Source organism: Elgaria multicarinata, chromosome 3 (assembly GCF_023053635.1).
Source record: "Elgaria multicarinata webbii isolate HBS135686 ecotype San Diego chromosome 3, rElgMul1.1.pri, whole genome shotgun sequence".
Taxonomy (NCBI): domain Eukaryota; kingdom Metazoa; phylum Chordata; class Lepidosauria; order Squamata; family Anguidae; genus Elgaria; species Elgaria multicarinata.
The window spans coordinates 146,369,454-146,392,962 of record NC_086173.1 but is presented as its reverse complement, the minus strand read 5'-3'; the positions used below and the strand labels follow the sequence as shown (position 1 = coordinate 146,392,962).

At 46.3% G+C, this 23,509-nt stretch overlaps 1 protein-coding gene and 2 non-coding genes across 4 annotated transcripts; 1 reads left to right on the top strand and 2 right to left on the bottom strand.

Annotated features, from left to right (window-relative positions):
* Positions 1 to 1,286: 1,286 nt before the first annotated feature.
* LOC134395912 (zinc finger protein 345-like) lies at positions 1,287 to 9,880 on the bottom strand. 2 transcript variants are annotated; one of them, XM_063122154.1, is made up of 4 exons: positions 9,784 to 9,880; positions 6,507 to 6,578; positions 4,332 to 4,445; positions 1,287 to 3,610 (listed from the first exon to the last, which is right to left on the bottom strand). In XM_063122154.1, exons 1-4 carry the CDS (start codon positions 9,815 to 9,817, stop codon positions 1,314 to 1,316), a joined length of 2,517 nt encoding a protein of 838 aa, XP_062978224.1. In that variant the 5' UTR covers positions 9,818 to 9,880; the 3' UTR covers positions 1,287 to 1,313. The 2 variants fall into 2 exon arrangements, with proteins under 2 accessions (XP_062978224.1, XP_062978225.1); XM_063122155.1 differs by lacking the exons at positions 6,507 to 6,578; positions 9,784 to 9,880 and adding an exon at positions 4,877 to 4,933.
* Positions 8,250 to 8,337, top strand: TRNAY-GUA (transfer RNA tyrosine (anticodon GUA)). The gene is given in 2 exon segments: positions 8,250 to 8,286; positions 8,302 to 8,337. It is a non-coding gene; the product is annotated as a tRNA-Tyr (tRNA).
* A 12,228-nt stretch (positions 9,881 to 22,108) lies between the features above and the next one.
* On the bottom strand, positions 22,109 to 22,196 carry TRNAY-GUA (transfer RNA tyrosine (anticodon GUA)). The gene is given in 2 exon segments: positions 22,109 to 22,144; positions 22,160 to 22,196. It is a non-coding gene; the product is annotated as a tRNA-Tyr (tRNA).
* Between the last annotated feature and the right edge of the window lie 1,313 nt (positions 22,197 to 23,509).

Genomic DNA, 23,509 nt, shown 5'->3' with positions numbered 1-23,509 from the left:
TGCATAGGCTTGATATCTGGATGCAATTTGAGTGGTTCAGTCCTGCTTCCTCTTGAGTAGACATGCAGAAACTTGCCCTGCTTACTTGTGAGTAGACATGCTGTTCATGCTTACTTCTGAAGAGACATACGTCCTACTATAAATTGGTAACAAGGGAGTGCGGGGATGATTTTGAGCCCTGCCCATTTTTATCTGTGGCTTCACCCACTGCTGGAATGTGGCCCCCCAGAGCTTCTCCAAAATGGCATCTGACCCTTGGGCAAAAAAGCCTTCCCATCTGTCTAGGATACGTTGACCATATGGAAAGGAGGACAGGGCTCCTGTATCTTTAACAGTTACAGTATATAGAAAAGGGAATTCCAGCAGGTGTCCTTTGTATGCATGCAACATCTGGTGAAATTCCCTCTTCATCACAAGAGTTAGTGCTGCAGGAGCCCTGCCCTCTTTTGAATCTGGTCACAGAGGGTTCCTGCAGCTTTCACCAGGTGCTGCATGCATACAAATGATACCTGCTGAAATTCCCTTTCTATGCAACTGTTAAAGATATAGGAGGCCTGTCCTCATTTCCATATGGTCACCCTACACTTGTCAGAAGGCAAGGAGTATGTGGCCCTCCCAGAAGAGGGGGAGGCAATCAACTCCAAAGGCTCTCCTTCTGCTGAGTTGATAAACACCTCTTTGCTACTCTGAGTATCTCCTGCTTCTGCAGGAGGAAGCCTGGCCTCTAGTGCTGTCCCTGGATGCTGAAGAAGACACCGTACCTGGGACCTCCTCCTCCGTGGAAATAACGGGCTCCTCCATTTCTACCCCTGTTACGCCTGCGCCAACAGTGGTTGCCTGGGTAGGAATGTGCCTACATGCTCTGCCCAGCTCATTGTAACCTTTAAGTGTGTTCCCAACAAACTAGGTTTGTGAGACAGTTCAAAACCACCAGAAAAAGCAACATGGTACGTTCTGCCCAGGGCTATACCACCACAGCATGTGGGGGGTGCAGGAATGACCGCACCACTGAACTATGTCAAAAGCGGCTGGTACAAGGAAACTGTCCTCGGACATGGGTGGTGGTGGGGACTCAAACTTCTCCTTTTTCTCCTTAATGTTCGTTCTACAGGCAGGATTCTTTTTATGCAAACAAGCATTCAAATATGCTCCCTCCCCCAGTTCTGAAGTGGTACCATCCCAGCAGGACTGCAGCACGTCCCCCCCCCCCCGAAGGACTGAATCAGCTCTCTGAATCGGGCGAGAGGATGAAGGGGAGATGGCTGCTTCCCCCTCCCCACAAACAGCTCTGGAAACTGAAGTCCGAGACCCGGTTAAGATGTTGGGGGAGGTTGCGGCCAGCCCTCCTGGGTGAGGGTGGAAGCCCAGCCAGAGCTGCTCTCCCCCAGTCTCCACGTATCTGGAGGCAAGAACCCCTTCATGCCCCATCCCCGCAGCCCCCCAGCTGGGGCAGCGTTGGGACCGGGGCCTTGGAAGGGAGTGGGGAACTCGGGCCACAGGTTCGCAACCGGGGGGTTGCTGCTGTTCCGGTCCCCTTCACTCCACCAGGGCGGCATGAGAGACACCGGGGGTTCAGGCACCGCAGGGGTTGGCTCCTTGCGGTGCCTGGCGTTCGAGGCAAAGGAGCCGCCTTTCCCACCGTCGGTTCCTCCCTGAGCCGCTCCCTTTGGGGGCCGGTCCGCCGCGTGGGTGCGCTGGTGCCGGTTGCGGTGGGAGCTGCGGCTGAAGCATTTCCCGCACTGGGAGCACTGGTAGGGCTTCTCCCCCGTGTGGACCCTCCGGTGCCTCTCCAGGTGGGAGACGAAGCCAAAGCTCTTGCCGCAGGTGGCGCAGTCGTAGGGCTTCTCACCCCGGTGGGTCCGCTGGTGGGTGAGCAGCTGGGCGGCCGCCACAAAGCGCTTCCCACACTCCTTGCACTTGTGCGGCTTCCCGCTGGAGTGGGTCCGCTGGTGCTGCAGGAGGGTGGAGCTCACGCTGAAGCTCTTTCCGCACTCGCCGCAGCGGTAGGGCTTCTCCCCCGTGTGGATCCTCCGGTGCCGCTCCAGGTGGGAGCTGACGCTGAAGCTTTTCCCGCAGTCGCCACAGGCGTACGGCTTCTCCCCCGTGTGGATCCGCCGGTGCCTCTCCAGGTGGGAGCTCCAGCTGAAGCTCTTCCCGCAGTCAGGGCACCGGTAGCGCTTGCTCTCGGCCGCGTGGGATTTCTGGTGCTTGACCAGCGAGGCCAGCTCCCTGTAGGTTTTCCCACACTCCGCGCACTTGTGGGGCCTGTCGGGCGAGTGCACCCGCTGGTGCCGCTCCAGGTGGGAGCTGACGCTGAAGGCCTTCCCACACTCCTCGCACCGATACGGCTTCTCTCCTGTATGGATTCTCTTGTGCTTGATGAGGGCCGAGCACCAGCTGAACTTCTTCCCGCACTCGGGGCACTGATAGGGCCGTTCCCCTGTGTGGATTCTCTGGTGTTTCACCAGCGACGAACTCTGGCCGAAACCTTTGCCGCAGTCGGGGCACTTGTAGGGCTTCTCACTGCAAAGTGGCGGCGAGGGTGGGGGTGGGGGCGGGGGCTCAGGGACAGCTCGTTTGCGGCGGCACTCTGTGCATTTCGTGGGGTCCTTGCCGGTGCCCGGGGAGGTCTGGAGGTGATGGAGCATGGCTGCGCCGAGGTAGAAGCTTTTGCCACAGTCGGCACACTGCCGCGGCTTCTCTCCGGTGTGGATCCTCTGGTGCCTGTAGAGGTGGGAGCTGCGGCTGAAGCTCTTGCCGCACTCCGTGCACTGATAGGGCCTCTCCCCCGTGTGGATTCTCTGGTGCCGCTCCAAGTGGGAAGTGAAGCTGAAGCTCTTCCCGCAGTCGGGGCACTCATAGGGCTTCTGGCCCAGGTGTTTCCTCTGATGCGCGGCCAGGTTGGCGCCCAGGCTGAAGCCCTTCCCGCACTCGGGGCACTGGTAGGGCTTGTCGTTGGCGTGCGTCCTCTGGTGTTGGACCAGGGTGGAGCTGACAGTGAAGCTTTTGCCGCACTCTTGGCACTGATAGGGCTTCTCGCCCGTGTGGATCCGCCGGTGCCTCTCCAGGTGTGACCCGACGCTGAAGGCCTTCCCACACTCCTGGCACGCGTAGGGCTTCTCCCCTGTGTGGATCCGCCGGTGCCTCTCCAGGTGCGAGGTCCAGCTGAAGCTCTTCCCGCAGTCCCCACACTTGTAGGGCTTGTCGCCTGCGTGGCACCGGCGGTGCTTGTCCAGGGCCTCGGCCTCGGCGAAGCTCTTCTCGCACCCGTCGCACTTGTGGGGCCTCTCGTCCAGGTGGAGCCTCCGGTGCCGGAGGAGGTTGGACTTCTGGCTGAAGCTTTTGCCGCACTCGGCACACTGGTGGCCTCTGTCGCCCCCTTGTGCCTTCCAAGGGGGCAACAGGGCTTTAGAAGTGCCCATCGCCTGTGGGAGGGGCTTACCCTGCTCCTCCTTTCCTTCTGTGGTGGGGGGTCTCGGTCGCGTCCCGGCTGGAGGGCTCTCTCCTTCGCTCGGATTCCCCTCCAGGGCGTCCTCTGCCGATGGATCCCTCTCGTTGCTGGGAGCTTCTTGTGGAGCAATATCCCCATTCTTCCTTCTCAGCTCATCACCTGAAGAGACAAACGATGTAGATCTGTGATGTGTCCTTTTCCATAATGAACTAACTGGAATTAGTTGTTATTTTAGGTTCAGCATACATACTGCCTTGCCCATAATTGTCCCTTTCAACTCGAGGAATCTCTGGATCCACAATAGACATCACTTCACAGTGACATCTTAGATGGGTCTTCTCAAGCCCGATAGGACAGCGTAGGATTGTAGTCTTGGGTTAACCATTTTGGGTTAACCTTGAAGACTTAGTGTGTCATGTGTAAGGCGTTTTCCCTAACCATGGTTGCTACATAACCACATTGCTACATAACCTGCAGCGCCACAGCCTCAACGTGGCCGCCAGCTTCATCCAGGAAGTGGCTTCCCAGGTCTGTGCATGCTGCAAGGGATGCTGGGATGAGAAATGGACCGGTCGGAGGAGAGGTATTTGGTTAGGGTATGGGTATGGTTAAGCAACCTATGCAACAAGCCATGGTTCCACAGTGGTGTGGCAGCAGCACTAGGCGTGCTTAATGGCAACCAAAGTGTTGTCTGAACAGTGTCGGTGTAGGCATGAACCAGCCCTTGATGGCTGTAAACAACTGAAAAGGGCTTGAAGTGCACTATTTGTACTACTATTGCATTGCATCGTTCAGGTCTTCCTCACTGGAATGTACCACCAGATGGTGAAAAAGGAGAGCTGGTCTTAAGTTCTGCTGTTGTATATTAATTGTAACTCACTCGGGCTGGTATCAGTTGGCATCTCCCTTCCTTCAGGCTCTGGAAGGTCTGGCACCCACGGGTCTTCTCCTCGGTCCATCCAGGAGAGCAAGTCAGGTTTGGAAAGTGGAAATCCTGCTGATCAGAATGTGAAAGGTAGAGAGCTTCAGTAGCATGAACAGACCCTCTCCACAACTATGGTACCTTCCTGTGTGTTGTTTGTTTAAGTGACGCAGTTCCATCCTATACACCAGGGTATTGAACCTGTTTAATTCCATTTCCAAGCTGTGCATTCCAGTGGTGGCAGGACTAAAGGCAAAAGGGGCAGGGCCAAAATATCAGACTATTTTAGCTCAAAGCTCTTACTGCCAGTAACTGAGCCTTGGGAGAGGAATTTCAAAAAGGGGTGTGGCCATCTGTGAAACCCTGGAGGAGTGGATCTGGACACCAAGAGGGCCAGATTTGGTCCCCCGGGCCTGAGATTCCACACTCCTGCCATACACATCCACTCAGAAGTCAGCCCCACTAGGGTCACAGCTCATAGAGTTAAACCATGGATTTCCTACTTGTCAAGTACCAAGCCTCTGGTTTCTTTTATAGTCACACAATGAAGAGGATTTTACAGTCCATTGCTTTTACTATGCAAGCCACAGCCAAACCAACAATGCTTCAAGTTTACAATCAAAATCTACGAAGAACAACGTGGAGGTAAGTTCTCTAGTCAGATTTGCATAATACAATACCAATTAGACTATAGATAGCTATCTTTAGTTAATGTAGTGTCGTAAAAGTTGCAATGAAGCTGCTGCCAGCTGTCTCTTCACAACTTCAGTGACTCTCTATGTCCTGCCTTCTAAGTAAGTCCTCCCAAAGAGGCCAACCTTTTAAAATGCCTCGTGTCCCAGAGTTTCCCCTTCCTCCTAATCCAGCATTTAATTCTTAGATCCCTTACTCTTAACTCCTCCTCCTCCTCCTCCTCCTCCTCCTCCTCCTCCTCAAGATCATATATTCCCACAAGTAGAGAACGTCCTGGCTGGCTAGTATCCAGCTGATTAGCCTGCATCTAAACAAACTCACCTCTGTTACTGTCATCAATCCCCTGCAACCTTAATGACCCCTTCGCCCTCCTTCCCATCTGACTCCGAATCAGTTCCCATGTTGTGTTAGAGTGCTTCTACAGAACTGCTAGGCCCAATCCCTACATTACCACAAGATGTAGTGACGAGCACCAACTCAGACTGCTTTAAAGGGGGATTAGACAAATTCATGGAGCATAAGAGCTATCAATGGCTACTAGTCACAATAGGTACTACACACAGAGGAGGGTCAGGATCTGCTCTTGGTCATCCCAGAGTGCAGGACACGGAATAATGAGCTGAAGTTACAGCAAGCCAGGTTCCGGCTGGACATCAGGAAAAACGTCCTGACTGTTAGAGCAGTGCGACAATGGAACCAGTTACCTAGGGAGGTTGTGGGCTTTCCCACACTAGAGGCCTTCAAGAGGCAGCTGGACAACCATCTAATCAGGGATGCTTTAAGGTGGATTCCTGCATGGAGCAGGGGGTTGGACTTGATGGCCTTATAAGCCCCTTCCAACTCTACTATTCTATGATTCTATGAGACACATCCTCCAGAATTAAAGGCAAAATCCTCCTATATACCAGTTGTTAGGGAACACCAGCAGGAGGTGCAATTGTACTCCTATCCTGCTTGCAAACATCTTGTTGATCACCCTGAACCACACTAAAAGGCCTTTGGTCTGATCCAGCAAAGCTCTTCTCACGTTTTTTAAGTGAGTATAGCACTGCAGCCTTAGAGAAACTTTTTAGCCTGGAATGTCTCCCTAGTGAATGTTGTTCACCGAGGAGAGAAAGTGGAAACCAAAATAAAAAATAAAAATTTAAGAATTATTTGTAAAATAAAAATGAAATAATAAAATGAAATGAAAATGCCTGCATCACCAAGCTGTTCCCAACCATGGTACCCTTTCTTCTGTTTCTGTTTATATTCCAAACATTTAGGAAAATATATTATGCAAAAGATGTCCAATCTGCATTACGGGCTGCCCAGATCGCAGGATTTATTCCAAGTGCAGAATGTGTATGTCTTGGTCGCACTAAATGGGCCAAGAAGGTACAGAACTTCATTTTTTCCCCTTTCTTTCCCATTGGGCATAGAGTTGCACAGGTGACGTACCCGATGCCAGCCCTCTTCGGTGGGACTCAGCCAGCGCAGTGATCCGAGGCAGGCTGATGGCCATCTCTTCTGCTAACAAGAAAGCATTGAGAGGACACCATTAGGACACAAGGTAAGGCCGCTTGGCTTATTTTATTGCAATGTGGTGCCTGTGTGCCCTCAATGCAGCACCTGCAGGCACCTCTAATGGTGTCCAAACAGCTCTTCATTCCTTGGCCCTGCCGGGGGCGGGGGGATTCATTAAAAAACTGGAAAATATTAGGGTGCCAGATCTTCTTTCTGTTCCTGAACCTGCTGTTGATCGGCTGTTCAGTGGGGAGGAAGAGAAAGCAGGGTAAATGAGAGAGAAAGAATGAGGCCAGAGACCTGGAGTGGGGGTGGGAGAGAGAGAGAGAAAAGCGAAGGGTCTCTGTGGCCTGAAGAAGCTTGGACGGGCCATTAAGCAATTCTTTCCATTCCCCCACCTGTCCCAACTTCTAGCCTCTCTCCCACTACCACTTCTACCTCTTGACTAGCCGGGGACCCTCAGCAGCCATTATGTGAATAGCCACATCCACCATAAGAGCCATTTTGTGGTGGTGCCCACAGCAGTTTCTCAAATTCCCCAAAGTGCCTGTGGGTCCAAAAAGGTTGCCAGGGGGTGGGTGGGCTGGTTTAGGACCAAACTAGATCATGCTTTAAAAGCAAAAAGCCAAAAGATGCTGAAGAGAAAATGCAATCTTACATGGTCAGAATCCTGTTTTTAAGAGACCCCACTGTTTATTTCCCTCCATGGTAAAACAAACAAAACCAAAAAAAAAAAAAACCAAAACAGTTTATTTATACCCTTTGGTGTGTGTGTGCGTGTGTGTTTTGGGTGGGGGTGGGGGACTATGACTAGTTGCTAATCTGTCAATGGGCCCTTTCCTCTTATTCCAGAGCTGGTTTGCTTTCCTGGGGAGCCTTTGATGAGGGACATTTTGAAAGACAATGCACATAATGGGTTGAATTCAGACTTAGTGATACTTAGAGTAGACCCTTTGAAATCAATGGGATTTACATTAATCCTGACTGACTTAATTCCCAGTGATTTCAGTGGCTCTACTCTAAGTATCACTAAGTCTGAATCGAACCCAAGGACTGCCAGTTCATTCTCTCATAATAGTAGAACCCAATGGGGTCATGATCCCATGTAGCTGATCAGTGGGAGTTTCAGGTCAGATAAAAGGAAGTTCTTCTTCATACAGCGCTTAATCAAACTATAGAACATACCACAAGACGTAGTGATGGCCACATATACCACAAGACGCAGTGATGGCCACTCATCTGCATGGCTTTAAAGGGAGGTTGGACAAATTCCTGTAGGAGATGGCTATCATAGGCCTGATGGACATGCTTTACCTCCAGAATCAGAGGAAGTAAACCTATGTACGCCAGTTACTGAGGAACAAGGGAGGGGTGCTGCTGTTGCACTCATGCCTGCTTGTGGATTTCCTGTGGGCATCTGGTTGGCCGCTATGAGCAGAATGCTGGACTAGATGGACCCTTGGTCTGATCCAGCAGGGCTCTTCTTATGTTCCTATCTACATCCTTGTTAATGAGGTGCTCAGATACCCTCACCCTCTCACTCCATTTAGGTTTTAGGTTTGCCGGACAGGAGAGCAGGCAGACTCAAGCAAGACACTCCTACTGAAAATCCAGTTCCATGCCTGGTAGGTACCACACCCAAAGTTAAAAGGAGCAACGCAGCTCCTGAGGCATGTCCCTTCGATAGCTCAGCTGGTAGAGCGGAGGACTGTAGAGTGCTATGAAAGTCATCCTTAGGTCGCTGGTTCGACTCCGGCTCGAAGGACAGATTTTTTTCTTGCCACACGTATGAACAAATGAGACAGGGAGGACATTTTCACATGTGATGCACTGGAACTCGTTTGTGAATAAATTGGCCTATAACGTCATCATCAAATCTACATCATCAAACCAGCTTATCTACCTTCTGCATTCTAACCCAGGTAACATCCATAAATAGTACAAGGGTTTTTTTTTAGTCTCACTTACAGCTTCTTTCAGTTTCCGCCACAGAAATTAATGGGGCTTAAATATGTTCAGTGCTTGTTTTTTTCTGAATTGTGCCCAAAGACCATTATCTTCTCATCTATGCCTCTCCCCTTCCAAAAGCTGCCAGGAGGTGTTTTTTTTTTTTTTAAAAAAAAAAATCAGGCTCAAATCCCATCCACATAAATAAATTAAATATTTTATAGTGCTATCCTAATTCCCTTGGACAGCCACAGGGTGTTCTGCTGTATCCAAAGCCCCTCCGTTCCTCCGAAAGGCCTCTGGATTAGGGGTGATATGCAGAGAAACAGCAGGTCAGCAGGCCCTGTCATCTGCTGTGCCTCCTTCTCGCCACCACTACTGTCTGAGGCAGATGAGGAAGAAGCCGGCTGCCATGATGAAGAGGAGCAAGACCAGAGAGCTTGTCAGTGGGCCCCTGCTTGGGTGTGGCCGTTGATTCTTGCCCTGTTGGCAAAGGCTGAGGCGGATCATAGTTCACTTCTATACCTGATCAGAAACCTGAGGAAGCAGGAGAGAGGTAGGACTCCCCAATTTGACAGGACAACACAGAGTAGATATAAGTGCATCCTGATATATTATCACTTGATCGTTGGTAGTCAGCACTCCTCCAGACACTCTGCCCCATTCAGAAGATGCCTTAAACCATGGCTTTAACCATGGTGGTTAAGCCAGAAAGCCAGGCTGTGTTCAGAAGACACCTTAAACCATGGCTTTAACCACGGTGAATAATGCAAAAAGCCTTATTTACTGTGGTTAAAGAAGACACCTTCCCTTTTTGCCCCCATCGTCTAGTTCTCAGAAGGTAGACTGCCTCTAAACATGGAGGTCCCTTGTAATTTTTGTGATCTTTAGTTGCAGACAGACCTGACCCACCCACCCCGCCAACTTTCTGATTTTCTGGTAAGCCATGGTACACGTTACTCTTTGGCCCTGTTCAGAAGACACCTTAAACTATGGCTTTAACCACGGTGGTTAAGCCAGAAAGCCAGGCTGTGTTCAGAAGACACCTTAAACCAAGGCTTTAACCACGGTGAATAAAGCAAAAAGGCTTATTTACTGTGGTTAAAAGGGATGGCTGCTCCCTTCATTCCCTGCTTGACAGATTCCCAGAGGTAAATAGCTGGCCCCTGTCAGGGGCAGAGTACTGGGTGCAGTAGACCTTTGGTTTGATCCAAGAAGGCTGTTCTTATGGTAACACCTTTTCCCAGGAGAGATGAATCCTTACCCAAAGAGATTAGTGTCTCGTAGTTCTCCTGCATGATATTCCAGTGGAGGTTTCCCCAGAAGGAGGGCCTGCTCTCCTGTGAAACGCACCTTCGACTTCGGAGGTCTCTGGCATCTGAAACAACGAGCATCCATCTGTCAAATTACCCCTGGAGCTCATTTTCCTTAATCAGCTTGCAAAATTTGAAATTTGATTCTAACCACATTTGTTTGTATGTGCAAGAAGCCCACATTGGAGCTGTGTTAGATCTAAAGGGTGTTAGGAAAAACAGAATATAAAAAGACTGGATTTGATGAACATTTGACACGGTTGCCTTAAAATCTTCAAGATTTACGTTTTGTGTTCGTAAGTCAAAAAGATGTTGTCAAGCCAGGAGCAAAGCAGAAGCAGAAAGATCTGGCACCTGAGACAACAGGACTCACGAGGTGGACACCCTAAAAGGTAAAACTCAAGGTCTTGACTGTAACTCTATTCTCAAAGGAGCCCTCCAGGAAATCCAGTTGCTGATCAGCAATAGCTCTTTCTCTGTACACAAATCACTAGGAAATCTTAACACACACACACCCCGGCCCCCACTCATTATATCAATAGGAAACCGGGGTGGGATTCAAAGCTTCTTCAATTGCAAGTCAGAAAAAATGTTTATCAGTTCAATCTTTTACGTATCTGTTCTGGAATAAAACCCACTAATTTCAATGGGACTTGCTCCCAGGTCAGTGTGTGTAGGATTGCAGCCTTACAAGAGGGGACTCGTTTGAATGAACTGATCTTCAGCAACCAGTGTCTTAGAGGCACTACAACAGCCTTCTCCAACACAGCACCCTCCGAATGTGTTGGCCTGTGGCTGTGCTGGCTGGGGATGATGGAAGTTGTAGTCCATCACATCTGTATGGAGGGGGAGGATTGAGGAAGGCAGCACTATTGTAAGCAATATATTGGTTGCACAACCAGCACTACTTACCTGAGTAGCGGAAAGTGGCTCTTTGTGGCACCTGGTGGAGAAGCAGAGAGAGAGAAAGGTTGCAGGCTAATCTCTACCAGGATGGAAAAAATGGAATTAGGGAGACTTTTTTAAAAAAAACTTTAAAAAGTTTTAGGGAGACCTTAAAATACAACAACATTATTTATAATGCTTACAGATATTTGGACCAAAATATTATCAACAAAATACTATCAACAATTTAACAATAGAGAATATAAATAAATTTACTAACAAATCCAACAAACATCACAACATTTCTGCTAACACAAAAGGTTACATGTTGTCTTGATTCTTTGTATACCAACATGTTACAAATAAGAACCACTTTTCTACAGATCTATTATTTTGTTGTTTTCCCTCTCTAACTCTGACTGTGTTGGTTAACTTGACTATGTATATTATTTCCCATCGTCAATTGTAGGTTTCCCCCCCCCCCCATTTTGCAGGTTTTAGCATCCTAGCAGCTGTTAGTAAATGCACTATTTATTTATCTCTATGTCATCAGTCAGAACAACCTCCTTTACATACTGAAGAGATAAGTGTTGGATTCAATGGTAATCTACCACCTGATACGATTTCAGTTTCATCTGCTATCTTTAACCAATAGCCCTTAATCCTAGGGCAAACCCAGAAAATATGGGAATTAGGGAGACTGCAGCAGAGATTACATTGTCATCCCTTACCAACACGAAATCAAAATGCATATTCTTCCCTGCCCTTCATCTCCTTCTGCCATCACCTCTCTGTCCAATTTTGATTGAATGCTCCGTGGGCAGGCATCTTGGTTTGTAAAGCACCATATACATTGAATAACAACAACAACAAATTTACAATAAGAACTGGATGTTAATAATAATTAATAATAATAATAATAATAATAACAACAATAATAAATTTACAATAAGAACTGAATGTGTCTAAGGGATTTTTCAGACCCAAGCGCGCAAGAGAAATAAGTACAGTACTATGTCATCTGCATACATTAAAATACAAATCTTTCTATTCAAAGTTACTGGAGAAGGAGAGTTTACTTGAGCTAACTGTGACACCAGATCATTAAGATGGATATTGAAAAGGGTGGGAGCCAAAAGGCACCCTTGCTTTACTCCCCGCGTTGTTTTAAAGGCTTCTGTTAGAGAATCATTCAGACCTACCCTAACCCTCATTTCTGTGTTGCTGTAGAATTCTTTTATCAAATCAAGAGTCTGCGGTCGATATTAGTGTTTTGTATCCTTTCCCATAGTCTGTTTCTGTTAATAGAATCAAAAGCGGCTTAGAGATCAATAAAAACTGCATAAAGGTGTTTCCGTGGGCAGGCATCTTTGTAAAGCACCATGTACGTTGAGGAATAATAATAATAACAACAATATATCAACAACAAAAACAACAAATGTGGTTCTTTCCACTAGAGGCAAGAAAAACCGGCCACTAGATCTTTGGCCTTTGCCTTGGAATGAGTAGGGCCTGCCTGATATTGCCTGCAAAGCAGGGTTTAATATTAATCAGGGTTTAAGTCTAGAACTTGTTTCAGGTTGCCAAGGCACAGACGCATGCAGAGCACTTTCCTGCCACTTCTGAGAAAGCCCAGCCCCTGGCCCACTTCTCTAGCATGATGGGAAGGGTTTCATGTTCAGGATATGTAACTTTTAAGCTCCAGAACCTCTGTGTTTAGAAATCAAGCACTGCTCCAGAACTTGCTGTCTCTCACACATGTCTTCATAGCCTTAGTTAGGGCTACTTAAACTGTATGTCAAACTAAGATTCCTGCATCTGGTGCTAACCAAATACTGAGATTTCTGCATCTGACTTCTACATACATAATCTATATGATTCTTTTTCAGAAAACTTTTGGGGCTCACTGAGTATTTGTGTTACTCTATTTTATTGATGATATATACCACCCTTCATTTTACATACACACGTATTTATGGGGTGGACAATTTCACGTACCCTGAGAACCCACCCCACATGGACCACATCTCCCCGCTGGACTGAAAACATTTAAGTTTCAAAAAATGGTATCCAGCTCAGCAATGGGGTGCCAAAAGGGTCAAACTTATCTTTTGCAGGCTAATTTTTACCCTTTTGATGCTCCATAGTAGGATCAACAAGGGGGGTGGAATGGCTGCTCTAAATGCCGTTTTTAATATATTCATTACACTTTTGAGGGGCAATTTACTGTGTAAAATTTGCAGTTTGCAAACTGAAAATTAGCAGTTTACACTGAAAATTAAAAACAAGAAAATAGAACAAAACAAATGCATATCTTTGAAAAGCACTTTAAAGCTCCTAACAGAAAATAAGCTATAGGAGCTTTGACAACTGCTGCTGGTGTTTTTAAATCTGCTGGTGATTGTGTGTGTTTTTTATTGTGTGGTTTAAAGCGATTTTGTTTTTATTATAGGATCATAGAGTTGGACAGTGCCTTGTAGGCCATCTCATCTCTTAGTTGGTATGGGAAATCTAGAGCTAGGGTATTCCCAACAGATGCCTGTCCAGTCCTTGCTTGTCTTAAATTTGAGAGAGCTTTGGCTATTGGGCAGTATAGAAATGCAATAAATAAATAAATAAATAAATAAATAGAGCTAATTGGTTCCATTGACTGAGCGCTCTTACCCTTAAGAAGACGTTTCTCCTAATGTTCACCCTTCACGTATTTGAGGAGCACCATCACATCCCCCCTCAGACCATTCTTCATTTCTTTCCATATCACTGACCATCTTCCTAGCCCACCTCTGAACCCATTCCAATGTGCCTATAGCAGGTGTGAAGGAATTCTTTCACTCTGAGGGCCTCATTTCCATTTCAAAGAAATCTCGGGGGCACATTCCCCTGATGGGTGGGGCCGAAGGCAAAAGAGGCAGGGCAAAAACCCCACAAACACTAGCATAGTTTAGCTTAAAGCTCTTACTAGCAGTAACAAGCTTTAGGAGAGGCATTCCAACTTTTCATAACAGAAAAACTGCACAAAACCATCAAAAGATTGATGGTTGGGCAGAGAAAGGGGGCGTGGCTTTCTGGGTACTCCAGGGGGCCAAACTGGAATGCCTGGAAAGCCAGATTTAGGTCCCTGGCCAGATTTCTGCACCCCTGATATTTATCCGTCTTAAAGTGTGGCCACCCAGAACTGAAGATGAGACCTGACTAGCACACAATAAAGTGGAACTATTACTTCCCATGACTTGGAAATGACATTTTTCTTAGTGCAGCCCAAAATCACATTTGCCTTTTTTGCAGCTGCATCACACCGCAAACTCATGTCCAGCTTGATTGACAGCATCCCCAAGATCCATTGTTATCTGTCTTATCCATAAATTGTAGGGCAGGGTATACCTATTTTTAGAAATAGTAATTAAAATAAACGCATACAATCAAACCCTTCTGCTCCACTAATTCGTTAAGGTAGATGAAATACAACTCCCTGGGTCTGTTCTCGCAACCAAGGCTTAAAATCTTGATGACACTGGAAATTCCTTTGCCACGTTTTTTTGCTAAGCAATGTTCCAGAGTGTGCCCCCCCCCCCGGAAGTTGTACAGGTGCAGGTCTAAAGTGAGCTCTGGGGGTAAAGGTAACTGGGTAGGGTAACCATTGATGAACTTCCAAAAAAGGGGAAATGCATCTGCAAAAATATATAATCTGCATAAAATCTGCTTGTATTACTTTATACAGATTTAGTCATAATGGTTATAATTTAAACAGAAATGCACTACATCTCACCATAGCATGGAAGATTGTGAATTGGGGACCTGTGTACCTGCCTGTTAATTCTGCAATCCAGGTGCTTTGACTGCTGGTGGCTTCTGATGGTTCTTTATCTTTAAATCGGATTTGGGCAGGGCAGCCCTTAAAATAGAGGGTGGTCTTTTGTAAAAGAGGACACCTGGCCCATCCCCCCGTGTAACCTCTGTCTTTTAGTCTCCTGGCATCCCCCACTCAGGAATCCTTCCCGGAAATGCGGGATTGCAACCCGGGACAGTTCCTTCCCACCTTGGCTGGGCGAAGCTGGTCTGGAGGAACGGTCCCCGCAGGCTGGCATTGGTCCCGGTTGGGGCGGCGTCTGATCTGGTCCAGTTCGCGCTACAGCTGCATCCGAGTCACCCAGGAAGCTCAAAGCGCGACGCCCCGAGCGGAGGAAACGCAGAGCTGAGAGAAGGAGCGAAGAGCCGCTTTCCTGCCTCCCGAAGCCATATACCCAGAGCCCTCTGGTGGCTGCGAAGGACGGAGCCTCCTCTTTGGGCCCGGCTAAGCGGGCGAGGTGGAAACACCTCCAGTATCCATAGCAGAACTGAGAAGCTGGCGCCGGGTCCAGTGATGACAGAAGTAGTGGTGTACTGGTTAATATGGAAGCGCAGCTGCTCCTCATGACGTTTCCTATAGACACACCCTCAAGGAGAGTCCAAAAGCTTTATCGCACCAGCGTTATACTGTGCAATCACTGCGAATTGCATGCAAAGGACTCAGAAGTTTTCCACCTTATAATCTACCTTGATTGTGAAGTACTCCCAGGCATCCTGCCTTTATTGTGCAATAAAGCCAAAAGAGTCCCCTACTTTCTGAGCGTATCTTCCGAGCTGCCGCTGGGGCGCAGGAGCATGTTTTTAAAGAAATGCTTACATCTGCGTAAGCTTTAAAGATAAAGACACCAAAAATTGGCACAGTAATAGATATTAGGGAGAGCTTTAGCATACCAAATTTGAATTGAATTGGATCATCCATTGATTTTTTAATGAGTTTTTACATTCCCCCCCCTTAAACTCACTTCCTGGTATGCAAAGGATCGCTGCCTCCCAGTAGCAAAAACAACAACAACCGCGAAAGCTAAGCGCTACGGGGATGATCCGAGGGAAGCAGGTACGTGTGATAAAGCTCCAAGAATTCAGGCAGCCATTATCAACCAACCAGTTCTAGTAGTTTACATCTCCATCCGTAGCAGGTCTTCCATAAATGCCCATTCAAGATCAAGCTACCCCAAAATACTTTGCAGTACAACAGGGAACAATGTATTGCTGCTGGGGAAATTTATTCTCCCCACATTCTGCGGGAAGATTGCAGCTAAGTTCAGCAGGATCAGGGAATCCTGAAGGGAGTGGCAGATGTCATCAGCATCCCTGCTAATAATAATAAAAAGTCCCGGTACGGCATCCCTAAGAACCTTAACACTACACCACTGGATAGAACTGGGCCGGGTACTGAAAGAAGAAAACCCTGCCTTAGCTATCTGCTCCCTTCTCAAGCCATTCCTGGATTTTAAACATCTGGAGAAGGGAGCAGATAGATTAATTTCCACATTGTCCACTGGAAAATACAGTGGACAATGTATAAGTGGCACACTGTACTTGAAAGTTTGTCCTTGGCCAGATGAAATCTGAACAGTCTTAGAAAGCAGTGTGCATTTGCAGTTTTGTACTTCAGTCACTAGATGGCTCTTGGTGCTTACAGATCAGAAATGAGCTATGAAATCAATGCCTTGTTTGGGGGGGTGAAGGATCTAGTCCTTGTTATGCCATGAAGCTTTTCTAGCCAATTTACTTATAGTACAATAAATGCATAACTGCATCTTAATGGTTATGAGTCATAATTGTGTGTTATGAAAATGCACCAGTGTGTGTGTGTGTGTGTGTGTGTGTGTGTGTGAGAGAGAGAGAGAGAGAGAGAGAGAGAGAGAGAGAGCGCAAGAGCAAGAGCGGCCCTTTCTACACCTAAGGATTATCCCAGGAAAATGGAGAAATAGTCTCTGCCTGTTCCTGGGATCCCCTGTGTGTCATTTGCATGCACAGGGATGATCCAGGGGCGATCCTTGGAAAAAAGGGCAGGTGTAGAAACGGCCAGAGAGAGAGAGAGAGAGAGAGAGAGACGGACCACAGCTCTATGGAATATAAAGCATGCGACTTATATCAACACCACTTTATGGAGTACACACACCAGACTATAATTTTGAAATGCTGATCAGAAAATACTTCTGCTAAGGGTTGTTTCACACATGCATATATCATTCGACAGTTGAATGAGTCTAAGTTCAATATGTAAGTAATCTCCATTGAAAAATATTTTGAATTTTAAATCATGGGATAAGCAAATTTTGTTGGGACTAAATTGTAATAGTTCATTCACAGGTGCAAAGAACCATTTGATGTGTCTCAGTCATACAGTTGTGTGTGTGTGTGTGTGTGTGTGTGTGTGTGTGTGTGTGAGAGAGAGAGAGAGAGAGAGAGAGAGAGAGAGAGAGAGAGAGAGAGTATCCTTATTTCTATCTTACCTAACGAGAGCCAAATTTAAATTGAAAGTATATCCTGTGCCAAGTAAGCCATGTAAGTCTGTAGTACAGACATGGGAAATGGAAAAAAGACAAGAAGTAAAATAATTAGTGGAAGCTTCTATTTAGCAGGCAGCAATCTTAAAGGATTGCACCCTAAGCCACATAGCAGACAAGGCCGGAAGGGTTATACTGTTATTAACAGGGTCAAAGACCATCAGCTCTTCCCCTAAAATGATGTTGCAACCGCCAAAAAGGTCAATACACAAAGACCCACGAGTACCACCAAAGGTCAAGGTCTGTAACTCACACAGAACTCAAAGGCTGCTGTCCCCAGGGAGGTCGGCCTGGCGTTGTCATCCTTTTGACACCAAGTTACGACTTTCCTCTGCTCCTAAGACATTTAACACGACATGATAAGGTTTTAACTGGTCCTGGGTTTTTTATTGTTGATTGCTTTAGGTTTTAAATAACAACAACAGATGCTCTACAGCAGCAGACATTTAACAGGACTCAAACCGGGAATAGGAAGATGAAGACAAGGCAGGGCAATAGACGTACAAGAGAAAGGGCTTAATAAAGTCTGCCTACTGGATCCCATTTTTTCAGAATGGGTGTACTGCTGGTAGGAACATTGCCAGTGGAAATATTATACCTGTGGAGCTCTCCTCAAGTGTAATGGAGCCTCACAGAAGTGTAATGGACACAGAAGCCCCACACATGCCATTCTTCTCCGCAGGTGGAGGGCGCCTCCACCACATTAATTGTTGACCTGTTAATTATTGGTTTTAATTTCATTAGCCACTTTGTTCCCTTTGAAAGATAAAGAGTGCCTCTACATTAAGGAAAAACCCACATCCTTATCATTTTTTCTTCTGGTGTCTTTCCACGTAGATTATGGCACCTTTAGATGGCAACCAACGCAGACCACATGATTCGTAATTGAAAACTTTTCCTCTTGGCAGTGCTCCATAAAGTTAAATAAAATAGCACCATCTAGTGGCCCGCGATATCCCACAATAATTTTAAATAGTGCATTATCTCTGATCCTTTTTAAAGCAAGATTACCAGAGGAAGGCACAGGAGATGTCCTAGAGGTTGACGTGCCCATATAAAGGACATGGAAATTTCCATGAATGGCCAGTCATGAGCATGCAATAAATAGCTCATGTAGAGAATCTCAAAGTGTCATACAAATTGGTTTTAAGTGGGTCATATGTATTTTCTTTTTTTCTTTTTATTCAGCCAGGCTTTTGATTCATTATCCTTCCTGCCTACTTGAAGAACTGTTTTTGTGTGGTCTGTTTTAATGCTCTCTGGTTTTATAACTTTTTATTATTGGTACTTTTATGTTGTACACAACAGATAGGCAGAATTCAGGCTTGTGAGATCAACTTTGGGTGTGTATTTGTGTGTTTGTTTGCTAGAACACCAATATCTACCAGCCAGAGCCTGGTACAAAAGACAGACATTCAGAATGAAATTAAAGAATTCTGAGTCCAGGAGGTTTTTTGAGTATCAGAACTGAACAGTCCTTTAACTCGCAAACTCTCACAGTACAAGAAACCTGTTTTGGGAGGGAAGTGTGGGGAGGGTGAGTCAAGGATCATTTTCTAGTTTGAAAACAGATGAAGCATTGCATATTGGGACATGTAGTTCTAAGAAAATTAGACCAATCATACCATGATGGGGTTTGCAGAAGTTGGTTGTTCAGCTTGATGGTCTAGTAGCTTTGCTGGGAATTATTAGTCCTTGGCTTATTAGGAAGAGGAAGAATTTCTCTCCCCCTCCGTTCCTTAATCTTAGGTGAGCGCTTGAAAAAGTCTATTTTGGGAGTAAGTCGTAGCCAAGGAGAGTTTCCACTCTTGCTTATTTGTGGCATATCCTCACGAGTGTACAAAATTCCAGTTCCAGGAAGGGTGCTTCCTACAGAATTCCAAAACCTTGAGCCACATTTAAAGGGAGCTGGGTTTAGTTGTTATGTATTTTGCAATAAATAACAAGGAAGACACTCGAACTTGGTTCCAGATGTGGCTCACCCCTTCCTGGTTCACCCATTTCACTTTTAAGAGGTAGATGAAAAATTCTTGAACCGTGATGAACACACTTTAGGACGCAATCCTATGCGTGTTTAGACAGAAAAAATGTTCTGTCTAAAGGAAGGCAAAACCGTTGTAACTCATTCCTTCCAATATGTGCTTAAGGAGAAAATGTGGAATTCTAGTTCATCACCAATTCCACAATCCTATACATGGCTTCTCAAAAGTAAGACCATTGAGGTCAAATGGGACTTACTCTCAGAAAATTGAATATAGGATATTTACTTGGGAGTAAATCCTGTTAAACTCAGTGAGACTTACTTCTGTATATACAGGTATAGGAATGGACTGCTAGGTTGCAGCAGTCCTATAGCCAGTGTGGCGTAGTGGCTAGAGTGTTGGACTGGGAGTCGGGAGATCTGGGTTCTAGTCCTCACTCAGCCACGGAAACCCACTGGGTGACTTTGGCCAGTCACAGACTCTCAGCCCAACCTATCTCACAGGGTTGTTGTTGTGAGGATAAAGTGGAGAAGAGAGGAGGATTATATGCCTCCTTGGGTTCCTTGGAAGGAAAAAGTTGGGATATAAATACAATAATAAATAAATATAGATCTTTACCCATGAGTAAACTTTACTGAATACAAGAGGGCTTACTTCTGAGTAACTGTGTATAGAAAGGATTGAGCTGCAACAGGGCTGTTTATTTTTCTGATGTGTATATTATGTGTGTGTTTTTAATGGATCTTCTTCTGTCCTGCATCAACAACATTCAGACACAAACAGAAATGGCACCAGATTCACTTTTAGTGTTGTGTGTGCCAACACCCTTAATCTAGTTTAATTATCCTTTGTAAAGGGGTGTCACCTTGTGTGTCATCATTACAATTAGCACTCTGTTTTGTTTATAAAATGCCTAAAATTGCCAGGTTCACTACATTTTGGAAAGACAGTTCCCTGCCTTCAGGCTGGCAATCTAAAATTATGTAGGAAGTGATAGATTCAAAGCTAAATTCTATGTTTAGTTAGAATTAATGGAGCTAACTGCCAGCCCCAAGGATTGCGGCATGTTTAGACGGAAATAAAAGTCCTACAACTCCCAGCATTACCCAGCAAGCTGGCATTCCCATGCTGGTTGGGGGATGCTGGGAGTTGTGGGACCTTTTTCTATCTAAACATGCATTGGATGGCATCCTACATGGCTTTATGCAAGCCACTGTCTCTCGGCCTATGCACCCCCCAATTCTTGTAAGGATTACAACTACAAGGTCCTGCATGTGAAGCATTTTGAACACCTGAAGTTGTTATATGGATGTGAAGTATTACTTATTACTGCTTGCAAGCTGGATATTCCACTATGAAAGCGGTATATAAAAGGCAGGAGCCACACTACTGCTTTAATGTAGCAGTATTGAAGTGCACTGCAAGATCTACACTACTGCTTTATAAATGTACTGAAGTGCACTGACAACTGTTGGGGCCCATCACACATCTACACCAAGCAGGATATTCCACTACGAAAATGGTATTAAAGCGGTATATGGTATGTGTCATGGGGCCCAACAGTTGTCAGTGCACTTCAATGCTGCTATAAAGCAGTGGTGTGGCTCCTGCCTTTTATATACCACTTTCATACCGCTTTCATAGTGGAATATCCTGCTTGGTGTAGATGAGCCCTAAATGTCCACCAGCATCCCCTTTTTTCCTCTGAAAAGTCCACAGCCATGGTCTTACATGTTCATGCTGTCTGTTCTTCCAGCGTGGAATAATGAGGATAATCTGCAACAGTCCTGATCTCTGACAGGCTGTCCAACACTTACCCTCTGAACTGGGTTTTATTAATTTTTATTTCCCCACCCCCTCTTTCTTTCTTTTGCTGTTCTTGAGTTATTTTGTTTGTCTTTCAAAGCCAAGATCTTCAGGGTCTCATTATGTTTTGCAGAGGTCGAAAGGAAAAAAGCAGGCAAGACTACGTGACTCTTTTGGCATCTGCGAATGAAAGGGGGGAGGTTCTCTGCACCAGTTGTATCTTGCACCATGGCCAAATTTGGTAAGCATGAGGTTTAGTACAAGAGATGGGGGGGGGAGCGTGTTTTTGGGTGGTCCTTTTTCCTGTTCCAGTGCTGGGGAAGGGGGCGGGGAATGAATGCAGAGAGTTTGGAATTGCAGTTGCAAAATCTGGCATTAGAGGGCACAAAGATGCAAAAACAGCCCTGAAATGATTTTTTAAAGAGATGAGCAAGTAGAAACGCATGCAACTAAAGAAGTCTCCATAGAGCTTTGTAAGCCAATTTACAGCAAATCCCTTCTCCAAGGCTGTCCAAGAGAGGGACCTGACAGAGCTGTCTGAATTGGGGTGGGTTGTTGAACCGCCCAGAGAGCTCCGGCTATTGGGCGGTATAGAAATGTAAATAAATAAATAAATTGTTGGGGAGCAAGGTAGCAAAGCCCAGCCAGCCCACACTGGTGAAGGTAGAGGTGGCTTGGCAGATGTTACTTTTTTTGGAATTCCACCCCCATCCCCAACCCCACCTGGAATTAGCTACACCAGTCCCAAGCTCGCATAGCAGAGGAGCCTAGTCCAGGGGCCTTTTGGATGAACAGAGGGGGTTGGGATCCAGTAGAGCACTCCAGAGCTGCCCAGGGGGTTAGGACTGCACCCTAAAATATTTTATTTATTTATGTAGATAGGATTTGAGCCTTTTTTAAACAAAAAAACAAAAATCCTCCTGGCAGCTTTTGGAAGGGGAGAGGCACAGATGAGAAGATAATGATCTTTGGGTACAATCCAGAAAACGCTCAGCATGTTTAAGCTACAGTGATTTCTATGGCTGTCACCCAAAGCAGCCAGATGGTGAGACTAGGAAGCACCTACGTACTATTTATGGATGTTAGCTGGCTTTAGAATGCAGAAGGTAGATAAGCTGGTTTGATGATGTAGATTTGATGATGACGTTATAGGCCAATTTAATCACAAACGAGTTCCAGTGCATCACACGTGAAAATGTCCTCCCTGTCTCATTTGTTCATACGTGTGGCAAGAAAAAAATCTGTCCTTCGAGCCGGAGTCGAACCAGCGACCTAAGGATGACTTTGCTAGCACTCTACAGTCCTCCGCTCTACCAGCTGAGCTATCGAAGGGACATGCCTCATAAGCTGTGTTGCTCCTTTTAACTTTGGGTGTGGTACCTACCAGGCATGGAACTGGATTTTCAGTGGGAGCATCTTGCTTGAGTCTGCCGGCTCTCCTGTTTCCTGGCAGGCAAACCTAAAACCTAAATGGGGGTGAGAGGGGTGGGGTGGGGTGAGAGGGGTGGGGTGGGGTGGGGGTATCAGAGCACCTCATCAACAAACATGTAGATAGGAACATAAGAAGACCCCTGCTGGATCAGACCAAGGGTCCATCTAGTCCAGCATTTTGCTCACATAGTGACCAGCCAGACGCACATGGGAATCTCACAAGCAGGGCCTGAGTGCAACAGCATCCTTGTGACAATGTTCCACAGCAACTGGTGTACATAGGCATCCTGCCTCTGAAAAACGAGGTAACACATAATGTCAAGTATATAGTATCCATTGATCCATTGTCCATGCTCTGGTAACCTCCAAGTTAGATTACTGCAATGCACTCTACGTAGGGCTGCCTTTGAAGACGGTTCGGAAGCTGCAGCTCGTGCAAAATGCAGCAGCCAGATTGATTTCGGGAACCAGAAGGTTCGACTGTATAACATCTGCTCTGATCTGCTTGCACTGGCTGCCTGTATGTTTCCGAGCCCTATTCAAGGTGCCGGTTTTGACCTATAAAGCCTTACACGGCTTGGGACCACAATACCTGACGGAACGCCTCTCCCGACGTGAATATACCCGGTCACTACGTTCAACATCTAAGGTCCTCCTCCAGGTGCCTACTCCGAGAGAGGCTCGGAGTGTGGCAATGAGGGACAGGGCCTTTTCGGTGGTGGCCCCCAGACTGTGGAAAGATCTCCCTGACGAGACTCGCCTGGCGCCAACGCTGCTATCTTTCCGGCGCCAGGTTAAGACTTTCCTCTTTGCTCAGGCATATGGCGGCACATCTTAATCACCCACATGTTTAGTTTTTTAATGGTTTGTAATGCTTTATGTGTGTATGTTCTGTGTTTTAGAATTTTAAATTTTGTATACTTGTTTTTATCTTAATTTTAGAATTTCTGTAAACTGCCCAGAGAGCCCTGGCTATGGGGGTGGTATATAAGTGTAATAAATAAAATAAATAAAATAATAAATTGCCTTCTCCTCCAGGAATTTGTCAACCTCCCTTTTAAAGCCATCCAAATTGTTGGCCATCACTACACTTATGGTGGTGAATTCCATAGTTTAGCTATGCGCCCTGTGAAGAAGTACTTCCTTTAATCTGACCTGAATCTCCCACCAATCAGCTTCCTTGGATGATCCCACTGAGCTCCAGCATTATGAGA

Bases quoted from the DNA above. Each gene is read 5' to 3' on its own strand.
- LOC134395912 (XM_063122154.1), bottom strand. From the start codon at position 9,817: ATGCAGGAGAACTACGAGACACTAATCTCTTTGG. The intron at 6,579-9,783 runs GTAAGGATTCAT...CTTTCTTGTTAG, and splicing joins CGAGACACTAATCTCTTTGG to CAGAAGAGATGGCCATCAGC. The intron at 4,446-6,506 runs GTACGTCACCTG...TCTGATCAGCAG, and splicing joins CCGAAGAGGGCTGGCATCGG to GATTTCCACTTTCCAAACCT.